General features: G+C 58.6%; 1 protein-coding gene across 9 annotated transcripts in view; it reads left to right on the forward strand.

The window, feature by feature from the left end:
• The window catches only part of SYT7 (synaptotagmin 7), a 61762-nt gene that overhangs the window by 22050 nt on the left and 22334 nt on the right, over positions 1-17378 (forward strand). Inside the window, exons 2-6 of one of the 9 annotated variants that reach the window (XM_041773601.1) lie at positions 1678-1781; positions 5987-6066; positions 10254-10385; positions 11343-11570; positions 15080-15448. In XM_041773601.1, coding sequence (XP_041629535.1) covers positions 1678-1781; positions 5987-6066; positions 10254-10385; positions 11343-11570; positions 15080-15448 — 913 coding nt within the window. The other 8 variants (XM_041773606.1, XM_041773603.1, XM_041773602.1 and 5 more) reach the window with 8 other exon arrangements.

Here is a 17378-nt window from a genome sequence, read left to right on the forward strand (position 1 = left end):
ATGACCTATAGTGTGATGGCCATCACTCTCCCCATTTATCTTGCCCCCCTCCCTTTCTCTCTGAAGCCTGGAGGTTAAAGATGGAGGCAGATGTGGCCTCTCCATCTTGCAGAGCTGTGTTCCTCTACCCCGGAGAGGGAAGAGCAGGACCAGGTCCTGGGGGTCTGCTCGCTGCCCAGGTCAGAGTGCCTAGGTGCCGTGTCCACCCTGGAGTTGACAGTGAACTAGGTGCAGGGCTTCCCCAGGGGCAAGGCTGTGGACTCGGGACAGGAGGAAGCTTAGTTGGCCTGGCAGGTGCACTGGTGGGGACCGGGCAAAGATGGCATTTGAAGTTGGGAAGTTAGAAGTGGGGCCCAAGCAGGATTCTCGGGGGAGCAAGTGGTGAATTGGCTGCCCAGAGCACTAAAATGAATGGTGGTAGGAGAGAGCCCCAAGGGTCCAGAGAGCTGGGCTAACTGCCGGCCCTTCCCCATGAGGCCCCACAGCCAAGCAAGAGAGACTGGGAGCCTAGAAGCTAAAATCGCAGGAATCAGGACTAGACAGATATGTCGACTCTTAATTACCACCATCACTGTTACCGAAAAGCCCACGCAGGCTTCTCTGTAAATAAACAGTGTCTATTTGCCTTTAGGACGCATCCTGGTGCATACATATTTACAGTGCACATGTGATCTATGCTGCTCTCTTTCAACTCCCCCACATGAGAATTTCTGAAATTTTGCCTGCCTTGCATTTGGTTTGAGCTCATGTTTGCAACCACCTGTGAGAAGGCAGGGAGGTTTAATCGCATTCACACAGAAGACTGAATGGTTATGTGACTTGTCCAAAGCCACAGTGAGCAAGTGGTGGGATTTGCACAAAAACCTGGGATTTCTGGACCAGGACAGGTCTGTCAACATGGCCACTTCTGAAGTATAAGACCCCTGAGCCCTTGGAACAGAAACTGCCAGTGACCCTCGAGAGCATTTACGACACTGCAGACAGTGTAGGTGGGGCTGGAGCCCACACAGTGGGAGCATCATAGACAAGCTCCAGTGATAAGGGTTGGGGAGGACAGGGTGTACATGGGTGGGCTTCCAGCCCAAGAAAAGCTGAGCTGAAGGGGGATGAGGGCGGGTCAGAGGATTCCAGAAATTCACTTTTGGACTACATATGTTGCTGTTGAGTTTGGGCCAGACACTTTTGAGGGTCTGTTAGTGCCCATGAGGCAAATGTCCTTAGAGGGACTATAGGAACTAGTAATAAGCCCTTTGGGCAAATGGGGCTGGAGTTGTGGCTCAGAGTATCGAAGGGGATGGAATGGTGCTGGGCAGGAAGGCTGTGCAGAAGCAGTGGCTTTTTTAGGGGGATTAGAAGTGTCCACTGAGGCCTGGCTGGGCTGGGGGGCATACTTGGCCTCTCCCTTTGAGGTGTCAAGTTTGGGTGATGGTGCGGATCATCTGGATTCACACAGAGCCCGTGCAGGGAGAGCCTGGGAGGAACTTCAACCTGCACAGTTGCCCATTTTACAGCTGAGGAAACGGAGTCATAGAGGAAGGAAGAAACTTCCCAAGGTCAGCCAGCAAGGCCCAGAGCTCCCAGTTTGGGGGCCAGATGGAAGGGTAGGGTAATTGCTCTTGAGGGGCTCTGGGCTGAGCCCTGGCCAATGAGGGTCTGACCTGTGCATGTCCTCCCCAGGGGCGCCCACCCGCGATGTCCTGCTGGTCTCTGCCATCATCACCGTCAGCCTTAGCGTCACCGTCGTCCTCTGTGGCCTCTGCCACTGGTGTCAGCGCAAACTGGTGAGGCTCCTGAGGGCCCCGGAGGCGGGGCCTGGCCCTGGACCCCGCCCCTCAGAGTTTGGGCCCTTGAATCCTCTCAAGGATGTACGCAGATGACCCACCTGCTCTCACAGTCAGGCACCTTTCCGTAGGAATTCACATGCACGCACGCACTGGGTTTGCCTGGTGTGGGCCCCATACGTCTGCGTGTACACCCCGAACCACACACCTAGGGACACATCTGTGGACAGACGTGAGTCTCACAGGCAAGAGCACGTTCGCAGCCTCAGGCACACACGCCCCACCTCCCACCGAAAGAACCCGCAGTGCCTCGGGAGAATCGCAGCCCCCTCCCACCCAGCCGCCCCTGCTCCCCGCCCCAGGCTGCGTCTCCCGGCCAATGGGAGGCGCCGCCCCGCCCCGCCCCCAGCGCCGGCACATCCATCCTGGTTCTTGGGGTTTGTACAAGCACAAATGGCTTCTTTTCATTTTTAACGAGGGCTGGGGAATTAACGAGCAGGATTAGGCCATCAATAAGTAATGAGACCGTCAGGAGGGTCATTCATCTCCTGAAGGCCCGGGAGGGGAGGCCAGGCGGAGTGGTTGGTCTGCCCCGCCCGCCCGCAGCCTGCTGCTCGCTGAGGAGGGAGGGCACAGGCTAGACCACCACCCCGCCTCCCCCCACCCCGGGTCCTGCTGCCCCAGCCCAGAAGTGCAGGGGGGACTTTGGGGACTGCAGTGGGGCATCCCCAAAGGTGGACGGGCCTTTCCCTGGGCTAGGGTGAAGAAGCATCCCTGGCGGACACCTCCATCCCCTCGACTGACAGTGGTGGGAGTGGGGGCAGGTGCCACCTCTGAGACCCCCCCCATTCTCTCCCTGCCCTGACGCAGAGGGCCTTAAGGACCAGGGGGGAGGGCTGTGGCGGTGGGCACCCTGCAGTTGTAGGCTTCAAGCCCCAATCCTGTGGAAGAGAAGGGGCAGATAACTGTGGGAAGGACTTAGGAGGCCCATAACCCCGTTTGTCTCCTTCAGGAAAGGCAAACTCAGGGACTGGGAACATGGCTCTTCATTCTGGGACACTTAGCTTCAGGTAGATGCTTTCCCTGGGGAGGAGCCCTGGAGAAGGCAAGCTCTGCCCCATGTGTCCTGTGTGCCCCACATGTGAGTGCGTGCATAACCTGGGCCCATGCCCCATGTACAGGTGGTGTGCAGGTGCAGGGAGTCAGGCTGGCTGCCCTGCATTGTTTCTGGATCTCCCGCATCTGCGTCTCTCTCAGAATTTTAGGGGAGGTGGAGGAGGGGGTTTGGCCATGTGCCTGTGAATATAAGTGTCCTGAGAGGCCATGGGAGGGGTGGAGCACATGCTCACCACAGCCCTGCTCGTTTTGTTGCAGGGCCTGTTAGGCCGTCTGTCTGTATGCATTTGAGGGCAGAGCAAGGTGGATGAGAAGGCGCTGCCAGTAACCTTGAGTGGGGGTCTCTGTGCTGAATGTGTCGACCCTGGGGGTATTGGTACAGTATGTGTGTGTCTGTTCACCCCTGCATGGTGGGATGTGCTTCATCTCATCAGATCTCCACCTGAGTGAGCTGACACTTGCTTCATCCCCACTGTCCTGGCCTCTCCTGGTAAGTGCTGCAGTGTGTGTGTGTGTGTGTGTGTGTGTGTGTGTGTGTATTGTGGTGAGAGCCTCTCCCCCACTCAGTTCACCTGGGGACCAGTGTTCCAAAATGACGTTTGTAGCAGGTGGAGGGGGGGGCTGCTGCAGGCACAGGAAGCACCTTGGGCATCTTAGATGTGCAGCATCCCTACCCCCTTCAGCCGCCAGCAACTTCCCCAGGAGTCCAAGCCACAGTCTCTCTATCCCTTTTGACTTTCCCCCCTGAGTGGCCCAGCCCCCCAACCCTGCCACAACTCGCCTACCCCAACCACCATCTGAGGAGCCTCGGCTGTCCCTGTGCTTTAGGGGAGGGGCTCTCAGATGCCCCTTGCACCATTCCTGGACTCTCCTTGCCCGCCTGTCCCCTCAGCAGCAGTGATATGATACCCCGACAGCCCAGATCCCATTGCCAAACATTAATAACTTCCTTAATCTCCAGCTGGCTTTTTCCAGATCAGCCTGGCCAACCCCCTGATTAGTAGGCTGGTGGTATTGGGTTCCCTCAGAGCCACCTAGTGTCTCTTGGACCCTGCCTGGGTTTCCTTTTGTTGCTCCCATGACTTCCCCTGGCCCCTCAAATCGCACTGGTTCCTGTCCCCCACAGCACTGGGGACAGCACATTCAGCTGTGCCAGGCCTTGGGGAAGGGACAGCTGACCCACCTTAGAAGAAAATGCTGACTAGGGCAAATTCTCCTGCCAAGACTAGGGAGAAAGAAGAGAGGGGGTGATGTGTAGGGGCTGGGGGGGGGGGGCGGGCAGCAGGGTCCTCCCTGTCCCACACTGCCTGAGATGTTGGGGGAAGGGGAACATGGGGTGTGGGCTCCTCCTTGTGTCCAGCCCAGAGAAGGGCCCTTGCCAGCATGGGGCAGCTCCAGGTCCTGATCTTCCTAGTCTGGACTGGGTATTGTTTGGGATTTGAACTTCTGGGTAATGATGGGAAAGAGCAGAGCTAGAGCTGAGAGAGGCCAGCTTCTGTGGACTCAGAGGACCCAACAGCTCTGTTTTTTCACTCTTAAAGTTTTGGCTCAGAGGCAACAGCCTGGGACTGAGGCATTAGGGGGGCACTCCCATGTGGCCCATTTTGAGAACTGCTGGGTATCCGCTTCTACACCAAGTACTAGAGACCAAACAGTCCCTGCAGTTTGGGGCTGCATTCCACCCCCCTGTGCCCTGGGGGCGGGTTGGGGGTATGGAAGTAAGTCAGGAGAGAAATAGTAATATCTGTGATGATGAGAGCCTGAAAAGATGAGGGACCTGGGGCTCATCTGGTGACAGCACTCCTTTTCAGAAAGGAGGAAAAGGAGATCAGAGAGGATAGGGACTTGACCGGGGTGACCTGGCATTGCTGGCACCAGGACCCAGGAGCCCCTGAGACCTGGGGGTACTGGAGGTAGAGTGAGGACCCTACCCGCTCTGCCTACACCATCCCAGGGAGCCCGCTACCTCTGCCCGTCTCCCTCAGTGGCTGGCTCCCATGCCCTGGAAGGGGCTACAGTTGACAGGAATGTTGGGGAACATAGGGCCACGGTGTGGCTTTTATTTTGCTTTAGGGAGGGTGGGCTAATCTGTTGTGGCTGTGGTGTTGGGGACGGGATGGTGGGTAAACATGTGTGCGTGTGTCAGTGTGAGTGCGTGTGCACGCGCGTGCGCGCTGCCACCACCCCACTGCCTGCATCAGCCCTGGGCCTGGCTCAGGCCCATGGCCCATGGGTGTGCGTGAGGACGCGTGGTGGCAGCCAGGAATGTTAATGGTGCCAGGCTCTGCATGAGCTAAATTTAGAAACCCAAACTGAGAAGGTGAATGGTGCTCACCTTTCCAGCAGCAGGCCCAGGCCCCACCGCAGCCCCGGCCTTTTCTGTAGCCAGGGGACCTAGAGCACCTGCCCATCCTGCATGCCCTTTCCCCCTACTCATGCTGGTGTGAGGAACTCTGGGGGTGCTGGCCAGGCTGCCCTAGCTTCAGAGCCTGCAGGTAGCCTCTCTTCCTAAGGCTGCCATCCTGTCAAGGAGAGTGCTCAGCCCTGCCCTGCCTTAGTGCCCGAGGCAGGAGGACCCTAGGGAGCCCCCAGACAGTATTGGACATGGTCCTGGACAGGACTGGGCATGGGGCCCTCTCTCTGCCCCTGCCATTGATGTCACTGGCCACTGCCAACCTTGCCCTACAGGATGCCACCCCCACCATCTGGGGGTGGTGACGTGGCCAGTGTGATATGGCCAGGCGCCTGAGAGCCGTCTGTCGGTGGCAGAGGGAGATGTAGTTCTGGGAGCCAGGCCAGAGCTCCGGGAGACAGGCAGACAGGAGGGGCCCCCATCCCTGGGGGTCAGGGATGGGGTGCCAGTCAAGGGGTGGAGTAGGTCCTCGAGCCTTATGGGGCCAAGGAGCTACCAAGCAGGGAAGAGGTCGCCGTGGAGTTGGTACCCCACAGCAGTGACACCTTTACACATTGGCCCCAGACCTTGCTGCCAAGGCTGGGCCCCAGCCTTCTCTCCTACCTAGACCTGTTCTGGGGAGGTAGGGAGGGTGCGGTGCTATCTCCCAGGAGTGACCCTTGTGCTATCTCCACAGGGCAAACGCTACAAGAACTCCTTGGAGACCGTGGGCACGCCAGACTCAGGGCGTGGGCGCAGTGAGAAGAAGGCCATCAAGTAGGTGCCAGGCTTCAAGTTTGGGGTGGGAGCACACAGGCAGCCCAAGTGGGATGAGCTTCCCCGTCCTCCCACTGGCTACACACACATTTGGTCTCCCCTCACACCTTGGGGCCATTGTCTCTCCCTGCCCCCTCCCCCACACTTGTGGTACCTCAGGGTGGCTCCGGGGCTCCACCTTTTGTGCTCATGCCCACTCACCCTACCCCACCCCCGCCCTCCAGAGCCTCACAATGTTACAAGGACTCCAGCTCCACTTTCTGGCAGCTGTCACTTCCAGCACTGTCTCCCTCCTCCCCCAACCCTGCTTGCTTGTCCCTCCATCTACCCTCATATCACACATCACCCCATCCTAGCTGTCCTGCGAATCCAGGCTCCTCCCCCAGCCCCTGGGCTGGGGTCTCCTCTCCCGGTGGGGCTCAGGCTCTTATTTCAGACCTCACCAATGGCCTGAGGGTGACTTGGAAGGGGAGTAGACCTCAGTTTTGGGCCACTTGGAAAGCTGACAATGGGGACTCTTCCCTCCTGTCTCTCCTGGTCCCTGTGGCCTGTCTTGCTGCCTCTGACTCAGCCAGGCTCCCTACTTGTGCTCTGAGATCCCTTCTCAAGGAGACACGTTTGCCTACCACAGACCACCATGGCCAGCCCAGTTAGCAGAGGGTCGCTGGGACCACCAAGGGCAGCCCCTTCCCCCCTCACCTACCACCCCACCTGGCTGGAAGCTCTGGGAGTGAGGGTTCTCTCTGGAGGGCTCCTCTCTGCTGCACCCAGGCCTTCGCTAGGAGGCTGTCAGGCTGATATAGGGCTGGGTGCCCCTCCATCGTAGCCTGGCCAGGGCTGAGCCAGCCAGCAAGGGGCTTTGCCTGAAGGAGAGCCGCCCCAGCCTTCTGTGCCCCACCCTAACCCCCACTCCTTCCTGTGACTCAAGGCCCACACCATCCGTGCCCCACACCTTCCCTTCTGCCCCATTCCCACAGCCTAGTCCTGTTTCCCCTTCTTATCCATGCTCTCCCCTCTTCCTCTCCCCGGCTCATGAGGGCTCCTTCCCTGCTCCTCCTCTGTTTTTATCTCTTGCTCTGACCCTGCTTGGGGCCTTCACAGAAGCTTCCAGTGTGTGTCTGGAAGCGGGTGGCGGGCAAGTGTAGAGGTGGGCCTGCTGAGGTTGCGGGCAGGAGGAGGCTTGGGAGGAGGCCTCAGGGAGCCTTTGAAGCTGGGTTCAGCTGCACACTCTCCAGTCTTCAAAGCTGAGAACTGGCAGGTCTCTGGGGCTGCTGCAGAGCCCAGGCCCCAGGCTTTCTGAAGGCAGGGAAGGACCACGAGGGGCCAGCCCAGCACCTATCCCACCTCCAGACCAGGCCCCTCTAACCCAGTTTGCTGTTGGGCCAGGGAACCTGTCTCTGCCAGTGGCCATAACCTGGGATGTACATGTTCTGGATAGTCGTGGAAAGGGCCCGTGAGAGGAGATCGGATGCCCGGCAAGCGGGAAGGCAGGCAGCAGAGTGGGCAGGCTGGGACAGCACCCACGGATGCTTTAAGACAGTGGCCGTCTCCTCTTCTCTATAGCCCTGGGCTGCTGCCCGCTCCCACCCTGCTGAACTGTCAGAACCCCCACCTTACGGGAAGGAAGCCACCATTCCAGTCTCCATGCCCCTGGGTTCCTAGGCCTTTACCTCTTAACCAGGGCCCAGGGCCAGTATGGTGGCAGGAGGCAGGGCTTACCCATTGCACAATCTCTTCATGGACTTAGGACCTCCTCCGAAGGGATCTTTTTTCTTAAAAAAAAAAAAAAAAAGATTTTATTTATTTATTCATGAGAGACACAGAAAGAGAGAGGCAGAGACAGAGGCAGAGGAAGAAGCAGGCTCCATGCAGGGAGCCTGATGCAGGACTCGATCCCAAGACACCGGGATCATGCCCTGAGCCGAAGGCAGGCACTCAACTGCTCATCCACCCAGGCATGCCTGAAGGGATCTTTTGTCAAGGATTCTGGGAAGTTGCATTCTTTAGCAGTATTTCCCAAACTGTGTTCCTCAAAGCACTCCATAAATGATTCATAGTTATTCCATGAATCACTGTGGTTTCATGGGTCTCATGACCAAATAAGTTTGGGAAAAACTGCACACTATCTCCCTCTTGGAGATACCAGTATTCATTGACATAGTAAAGGCTCTGAGAAGTCCTACAGTAAAGGAACCTGTGTTTCCCAAGCTTTTAAAATTAAAGATCATCTTTTCCAGTACCGCAACAGTCAACATCCCAGCCTGGCAGAAATGACCTTGATGGATCTTTCTCTCTAGGATCTAGGATTGGATGATCCTTGCTTTTGGAGATCTGGAGAGGGCAGGGGGAGGGAGGCTTCCAACTATTCCATCCCTCTGTTACACTGGAGGATGTAAAAGGATGTCTCTGGCAAGAAAAGGGTCTTCTGTTGAGGCAGCATCCCCAGGGACAGGCCTCCCAGGGCTGAAGGCCTGTCCTGCCTCTCCCACCTCAGCCTCCACTGTGCCACTCACAAACTGGCTCAGGACTTTGGCTTTGAACCCTGTGTACGGAGTCCCTGTGAGACATTTCTGAGGTGCACTCTGGAAAGGCAGGCACTGTCCTCACCCCCTTGGGCCAGGACCACCACCTCCTCTGGGCCTGAAGTGGCTGCTCAGCTTCTCTGCTTTGTTCCCAAGTCTGAGGCTAAGAACCAAGGTCAAGGTCAAGGTATGGTAAGGGGGTGGGGAGAGAAGCAGGTTTCCCAAGAACATGTTTGCTCCATCTTCAGGAGATGTGCCTTCCTTCCCAGTGGCCTCCCCCCTCCACAGGGCCCTTACCTTGACCTTGAGTAGTTGGCACAGCCTCAGTGCAAGCCCTGCCCCCAACTCCCCTACCCCCAGTTCCTTCCCCTAGATGCATTTCTGAGGGCTCAGGTATGGCTCCCTTCTGGAATGTTCCTGTGGCCTGTTTCTTCTGCCTTTCCTCTCCCTGTGCTCCCAGGCCTGCCCCTCAGGGCCCCAGGAGCCTGACAAGTTGATGGAGCCCCTTGCCTTTGGTTTCTGGGATTTCCAGGCTGTGCCTTCTGCAGCCAACCCCCATACATAGTCCCCACATTCCCTGTGCTTCCAGCACATCTGCTTCATTCGTATGACTTGTCTCAGGGCAGGAGGGGGTGAGAAGACTGGGTCAGAGGGTCCCTTCGAGACCCAGCAGCTCCACCTTGGAAAGGATCAAGGGCACAGGGAGAGGCTGCCCTGGCTGGCAGTTCAGGTACGTGTCGAGGACCTGAGGCTGAGTCTGCCTATCAGCCCCCACAGAGAAAGGCTACCATCACACAGGCCCAAAACATTGGACCTGATGGGCTCTGGGTGACCTGTCACATCCTCAGCAAGATCAGAGGCCTGGAGATGCTTCTCTTTTCTGGGGGACGACCCAACCACCACATCTGCAATGAGTGGAGAATGTCTTCAGCTCAGCTGAGATCCCACTGAGCTCATGCAAAGGCTGTGTCCTAGGAGGGGAGAGAGCAGAGGAGGCTGGAAGACCTGGGGCCAATGGAAGGAGGAGAAAGATGGGCAGGGAGCTGAGCCCCAGGAGTGGCTCAGTGGAGGTGCATGGAAGAGGGGAGAACCTTGGGTCTCGATTGTAGGAGAGCTGGCACCCCAGCAGATGCAGCCAGTGCTCTGGTTTGGCAAGCAGGGAGACTGAGGCCAGGAGAGGGGATGTGCCCAGCAAGTTGACAGCAGGGTCTGATCTACCTTTCAGCTCTCTCCAGCCAGAAACCAGCACCCTCTCCTTTTCCCGCTCCCCGCACCATCCTACCCTAGGCCTGTACCCCCTACCCTCTCCTCACCTCTCACCATCTTTCTCTCTCCCACCAGCTTCCCGGGTGTGAGGCTCCAGTGTGCCCACCTGCAACTCGCCTCCTTTCTGCGTCGCTTCTCCCGGCCCTCAAGTGTGTGAGCGTGTGCAGACACGCATGTGTGAGCAGGCATGCGTGTGTGCGTGTGTGCGTGGCACAGCTGCCTCCTCTCTTCCTCCTGCAGGAGCAGACCCTGGCCCTCTCCGCTCTCTGTGTGTGCTGCCCCGGGGGGGGGTGGGGGCCGTCTCTTCTGCCCCCCCCAGTGCCCTCTACCCCCGCAGGACTTGCAGTTCTTGTTTCTTCTTGTATCTCCCTGTTTTCTCCCCTCTCTCTGCCCCTCCAGCGATCTAGACAGAGACTTTTGGAATAACAATGAGAGCACAGTGCAGCAGAAATGGAGCTCCTATCCTCCCAAGGAGTTTATTCTAAACATTTCACCCTACGCCCCTTATGGCGACCCACGACTGTCCCTCAAGTGAGTGACTTTACCTGGTTTGATCATATGTACTGAGTATCCGAGTACCCGCGCACGCCCTCCTTCCCCTCCTGGCCCTCACTTCCCCTCCGGCTCCCATCCCCCGCCCCCCCACCTCCCCACCCGTGCACCCATGGGCAGGCTGGCCATGGAGACGAGCAACCCCTCCTGCCTCCCCTCACCTGCCCACCCCTCTCCCATTGTCCCCTCCCCGCCAGGGCCAGCTGAGCAGGAGAGCCCCTCCGCAGCCACACCTGGCTCCCCTGCTGGCCCCCCACGCCCCCCCCCCCCCCCGCGGTCCCCCCACCCACCCTTCTGTGCAGTCAGGATGGGGTTGCCCGTTTGGTCCCTCCCTCTCGGTGTGGCTCGCTTTCTCCTCCCTGCTGTGTGCTGCTGCCCTGGCTGCTCGGTGGTGGTGGTCGGTGGTCGGTGGTCGGTGGTCGGTGGTCGTGGTCGTGGTGGCGGTGGCGGTGATGGCGGTGATGGTGGTGGTGGTGATGAACTCTGACTAACACGGCTTTCTCTTTCTCCCTGCCTTGGGGCCTCCTGGCCTGGACAGCCCGCTCTTCCTCCGTCGTTAACCCTTCGTTGTCCTGTGGGATAGAGTTGGAGGTGGCTGCCCTCCCCCCACCCCCGCTGCCCCTGCCCCAGGCGGTGGGGAGGGGCCGCCCCTCCGTTGTCGTGGTGCGTTGTTCTCTGACCCCAGCCCGCCCGGCCCCTCGCTCCTCTCTGCAGGCTCTGCTGTTAACCCACTTGCAGCGCTGATGTCTCTCTCTCTCTCTCTGTCTGTCTCTTGTCCGTCTGTCTCTCTCCTCCTCTCTCACTGTCTCTTTCTTTCTTTTATCTGTCATTGTTTTTCTCCCTCTCCCCCCTCCACCCCCACGTGTGGCCCACCCTCTCCCCCCCACCGCCACCCCCGGCGCCCCTCTGGCCCGGCTGCCTCCCGCGTGCCTCCAGTGGCACCCTCCTGTCGGGCGCCAAGGTGGCCGCTGCGGCGGGGCTGGCGGTGGAGCGGGAAGGCCGGCCGGGGGAGAAGCCAGCGCCGGTGCCGCCACCTGGAGAGGACGCCTTGAGAAGCGGCGGTGGGGCTGCCCCCAGCGAGCCGGGCAGCAGTGGCAAGGCGGGGAGAGGCCGCTGGCGGACGGTACAGAGCCACCTGGCCGCAGGGAAGCTCAACTTGTCCAAGTGAGTCATGGCTCTGTGGCCACCAGAGCCCAAGCTCAGGCCGACCCCGCCAGCCGGGGGCGGGGGGACAGCGGGGATCCCCCAGCATGCCCCGCTGCTGCCCCCCAGAGGTGCTGTCCTTGGCCCCTGGCTCATTCCATCGCTTCATGAGATGCACATCATCCCTGCCATCGGGCACAACTAACAGCCATACGATGTCACATCTCAGCCTCCCGGCTGCTGTCCCCATCCTCCCCATCCGTCCCTTTCCTTGCCAGTGACCAAGTCATTTCATTTTCTGCACCCCCACCCCACCCCCCAGGCAGCTTCATTTCAGTCCTCAGGTCATCCCATTCTCTTTGATTGGCCTCCCTATCCCAGCCGTCAGGTCATCCCTCTGTGGACTACCCATGGTTTTCAGCCATTGGACCATCCCGTCCCTGGGGAGTTGGCCTCTGTTTGATGCCACCCATCCACCACTGAGCCTCCCTCTTACAGCCAGCAAATGGCCCTAGACCCAGAGGCTGAGCCATTCCATTTTGACCATCAGGTTGCCTCCATTGGCTTGTCCCACTCTTGCTTATACCCTCCCCCACCCCCACCCCCCTCACCATCTGTCCTGTAAGCCCACCATGAGCATCTGGGCCACCCTCATTGGTCCATCCTCATCTCAGCCATTCCCACTGGCTGTCCCAGTCTTGGGCAGCGAGCTGTCCTGCTGGCAGCTGTTGGGTGGTGTGTTCTTCGTGGTGGGGTTGTTGAGCACCCTCCCCTCCCCAGCAGCTAGCTTCTCTCTTTTGGCAAGGGTGGTCTGGACATCGGATGGAAGACATCGGTCTGTTTCCTTTTTAGTAGCTCTCTGAGTTTTGCCAAACGAGATGGTCCATCTCTTGGGCCATGTACATAGGGCTGGCCCCTGTTCACAGCAGAAAATATGTTCTCTCCTCCCCTACCATGGGGCAGCCTCATTCTCATCTTGGCTTTTAGAAACTTCCATTTCCCCACAGCTGAGCCCTCCCAGCCTCTCTAAATCCTTTGAACTCCTACCGTTCTCACCCACTGGGACGTAGGCTCCACTTTCAACAATCAGAACAGGTTCATTCTCAGCTAAGGGAGCAACTTCTCACTTAGAAGACCTGAGCCCCTCCTTAGCTGGGGGCCAGCTTGTTGCCTCCATTCAGTGCCTCCACCCCCTACTCTTGCCCCCAGTTCTCTTCAGAAGGCCTAGGATTCCTGCCTTTGGGACCACTGAGGGTCACTGTGTGGAGACCTTATCTGCTTGTTGGCCTGAGGGCACACAGGCCGATTTCTCCCCTGACAACAGCTTCAGAGACTCAGTAAGGTCAGGGAAGGAAGCCCCACACCCCCTTGGAGAGCCAGGCCCAGCACACTTCCCTCCCCAGGCTGTTCTGGCCACAGACTCCAGGCTGGCTGAAGCCTTCATGCCATCCACTGGCTCCAGGCCTAGAGGCACCAATTTTAGTTTCCTGTGACTGAGAGGTTGTAAATTGGACTAATTTTGGATGTGATAGGAAACCAAAATGAGGTCAGCAAAGAGGAGGAGGAGGCCTTCCAAGTGTCGTCCTCCCCTGCCTTGGCCTGCCCCCAGGGAGCTGTGAGCCTACCTGGCCAGCCAGGCCTGTACCTCTCTCTGGTGGTAGCCCCGGCTCCAGGCCTGAGCTAGGCAAGGCTGCTGCCCCCTCCAGACCCCCAGCTCCCAGCTAAAGCCATGTTTTGCCTCTGTCTCTCTCTCTCTCTCCCCTCTCTCTCATTCTCTCTTTACTATTCTCTGACTTTCACTCTTTTGCTCTCACTCTTTTTCTCTTTCTCTCTCTAGCCCACAGGGGCAGTCTAACTGATGTCCTTTGGTTCCCAGGGTAGGCTCGGGAGGAGCAAAGCTGAGGTCTGGTTGCAGTGGTGAAAGCAGCTCCAAGGGCCCTGGGGCCCCTCCCTCAGGCAGCCCCGGTGGGGGGTACATGGCCACCGTGTGGTCCTAGACTAGGAGTTGGCAAGCTTTCCCTGCAGAGGACCAGATAGGAAATATTTAGGTTTTGCAAGCCCCAGAGTCTCTTTGATGGCCACTCAAGCATGTCACAGCCATAGACAGGATATAAATTAATGACAGTGTGTTCCAATAAAGTTTTATTTACAAAGACAGGTGGTAGGCCAGATGTGGCCCACAGACCATAGTTTGCCAACCCCTGCCCTCAACCACTGGGTTGGGAGATGGAGGGAGGGGACAGAGGAGGAGGTTGGGATGTCTGAGGCTCTGGCCCTGCCTGTGGGATGTGCTGAAATCTCTGGCCAGGGAACAAAGCAGGCAGGTTGCCTGGGAAGAGGGCGGGCCAGGGGTCTCTGACTCTTCCTACCTCTGTCTCCTGAGAAGTTTGCAGATACCACTGTCAGGGGAGCTCTAGCCCGACTTCATTAGGTCCTTATAGCAGCCCTGACAGTGTCCCTGGGCCTGACCTCCTTAGGTCTGGTCCACATGGCAGCCCTGACACAGGCAGCCCAGAGATGATTTTTCATCCAGATTTTATGAAGACACTCAGATGAAGAAACTGAGTCACCAAAACATGCCACAGTTTGGAAGCAGTAGAGCTGGGGCTTGAACCCCAGATCACTCTGACCTCCTGCCGCCTCTAATCAGCTATGTCCGGGTTTCCTGCCTGTCCCAGCCCCTTATCAGCATTTTTTCAGGGATGCCAATGGGCCTGTTAGGCAGGTGCCCTCTTGCAAATGCATAGTCACCCTGTTTTCCATCAGAATTGGGGCAAAGGGGCCAGACACTTGGTTCCTGGGGCTCCCACCTCATCTGCTTCTTTCCCGGGTCCCTCCTTTGACTGAGAGTCATTCCCAAGATATCAGGAAGGGACACAGAAACTCAGAAACAAGGAACCCAGGCAGGAGGGCAAAGATGGGTGCCAAAGCCTGAGTCCTGAGGCAGCCCTGGCCACTAGGCAGAGGTCTGAGGACAGAGGGTGTCTTCAGACCATCGTCCCCAGCCTCCGTGACCCCAGCATAAGAATTGCTGGCTTTCCCTGACTTGCCACACATTATTAGGCCAGTTCTGTGCTGGCCTGGATTTCTTTGTGTCTCCAAAGGCCGATTGTCCTTAGATCACAGAGGCAGACTTTCCTGGGATCCCCCAGCGAGACCGGGGGAGGGAGTGGCACCATCTCCCTCTCCCCGCTGCCATTCGGCACACCAGGCCCAGGGCCCTGGAGACGCCTTCACCACGCAGTCTCCACAGCTCCCTCAGCTGCTCAGACAGGAGGCGTTCGGGCGCCAGCCGAGCCAAGGCCAGAGGGTGGGCCGGGCAGGGCTGACCCGGGGGCCTCAGGGCGGGTGCAGGGTACTGTGGTGGCAGCTACAGCAGCAGCAACGACATCGGGAATGGAGGCCCAGCGAGGTCCAGCAGAGCGTGCCCTGCACTGGGGCCTCCTAGTCCTGACCCTTGGCTTCTTTCTCCTCCACTGTGATCCCTTCACCTGCTTCTCCTTTCTCTCCTCTCCTTCACCTGCCCCAAGTTTCGAGGACTCCACCCTGTCCACGGCCACTACCCTTGAGTCTATCCCCAGCTCCGCGGGAGAACCGAAATGCCAGCGACCCCGCACTCTGATGCGGCAGCAGAGCCTGCAGCAGCCGCTGAGCCAGCACCAGCGGGGCCGGCAGCCCAGCCAGCCCACCACCAGCCAGAGCCTGGGCCAGCTGCAGGCCCACATGGCCTCGGCGCCGGGCTCCAACCCCCGGGCCTCTGGCCGAGTCCAGGCTCGGCAGGGCGCCTCAGCCGGCTCCAAGTACCGGGCGGCCGGTGGCCGCAGCCGCTCCAACCCAGGCAGCTGGGACCACGTGGTGGGGCAGATTCGAAACCGAGGCTTGGACATGAAATCCTTCCTGTAAGTCCCCCCCTTGAGCGGGCCAGCCCCCTCCTCCCAACCCAACCTCTCTCCTCTCATCTCCTTGGGAGCGGCTGGCCCTGCACAACTCCTGGCCTCCATCTCCGGGGCAGGATGCTGAGCAGACTTGGCCGACCCCTCCCCAGCCTCCTGTGGCTCGAGGCTCCTGCCTGAAGCCCCCCCCCCCCATGGAATGATCTGAGCCACCCCTCTGAGGACCCCAGCTCCCCTTCTTCGGTGCCTCCTGGGGCCTGGAGAAGCCCCACACACCCCCACATCCCCCTGCTAAAAGTCAGTACAGTCAGTGGACAATGCTGCTGAGGCCACCAGGTCTGCCTCCTTTTGCTGCTAGTCCCAGGCTGCTCCCGGCCTCCCTGCCAGCCTCCTCCCCTCCTCCCAAACCTGGGCTCCTAGCCCTGCCTCTAACCCTCCAAATACCTCTTCCCTGTAACCCGACTCTGCTCACCTTCCCGGACTTCCTTCCTCCCTCTCACTTCCCCGGTTCCTGGGTTCCTGCCATCAGCCCTGTCCTCTGCCTCTGTGACCTTCTGTAGCCACCTGTCATCCAGCTCTCAGAATGACCCATCCCCTAAGGATAAACCTCAGATGTTCCCCTCAAAGCATTAGAAAACATTCTTTCTAAATCAGAGCCTTCTTTCAAGGGCACAGGTCTGAGAAGTAACCACATATCACTGAGGGTATCTAACTGTAGCCCTTCCTCATTCCCCGAGGTCACATGCTGTCCCGCCCCGTCCCCCTCACGCAGGTAGGGGTCCTGCCCAGAGCACCCTCTCTCTGGCATCACTCCAGGCATCTGCATTCACTCTCAGAGCCCAGGCAGACCTGGACCTCCCTCATACCACTTGCCGCCTCTGGCCTAATATAAGGAAGGGGAAGGCCATTATCAAGGCCCACCTCACTGGCAAGATGTGTGGATTCTGAAAGCAAGCAGGTCCCTCCATGCATCCTACCTCTCCAGCTGAGACCCCTGCCCAGGCTTCCAGGGCAGATGGGAGGCCTGCCCCTGGCAGAGGCACCCCAACAGAAGAGGCCTAGCCATGCCGGCTTCCCACACCCATGCAAATGGCCTGTGGCCCTGGCCTGGCAGCACCTGCTGCCCCGACTCTACTTGGCACATCCAGGCAGCACATCTGCAGGGGCTCTCCCCCACCCAAAGACCCTTGGGAATCCAGCTGGTGCCTTCATGAAACAAGATGCCCAGCAGAGCCTCCTGGCTTCAGGTGGTAGTTTGTTTTGGGACAGATACGGCGGCACAGGTGTGGATTAGGAGAGTCCAGGGAATTGGTTCTTTTGTGGCTTGAACAGAACAGGGAGCCAGAGGGCCCCCACACCCCTCTGCTCCTCCTGCCCTCAGGCTGCTCTTTGCACAGCTATCACCCTGCTTCCTGTTCTAGGAGCCATTAGACTAGGGCAGGGGGCTGTCCCCAGGCACCTGGAAGAAGGGAGCCAGATGCAGAAAAGCCTCTGTTTACCAACTCTTCCCTGCCTGCTGCACCACTGGTTGACTGGGATTTGATGAGCGGCACTCATGTGCCAACATCCTTTGTCTGCACTTCTGCACCCACCATGGCTTTATGGGTCTCTCATTTGCTGGCCATCACTAGAGATCACACAACCCCCCACCTCCTCCACTTGTCATTCCTCACGGCAGGGGTCGGCAAGTTATTTTTCTGTAAAGGGCCAGATTATAAATATTTTAGGCTTTATGGGGCACGTGGTCTCGATCACATTTTTTTTAAAGCAACACTTTAAACATGCACAAGCCATTCTTAGCTTGTGGGCTGTAGAAAGACAGGCCACCAGCTGTACTTTGCCCACCTCTGACCCCCGCCTTACAGTTTAGCTGGTATGCTTCTGAGGCCCTTCTCTTGTCCCAAATGCTGCTGGTCCAGGTAGGGAGCCAGGGTGG

The sequence above is a fragment of the Vulpes lagopus genome, chromosome 11 (assembly GCF_018345385.1).
Source record: "Vulpes lagopus strain Blue_001 chromosome 11, ASM1834538v1, whole genome shotgun sequence".
NCBI classification, from domain to species: Eukaryota; Metazoa; Chordata; class Mammalia; order Carnivora; family Canidae; genus Vulpes; species Vulpes lagopus.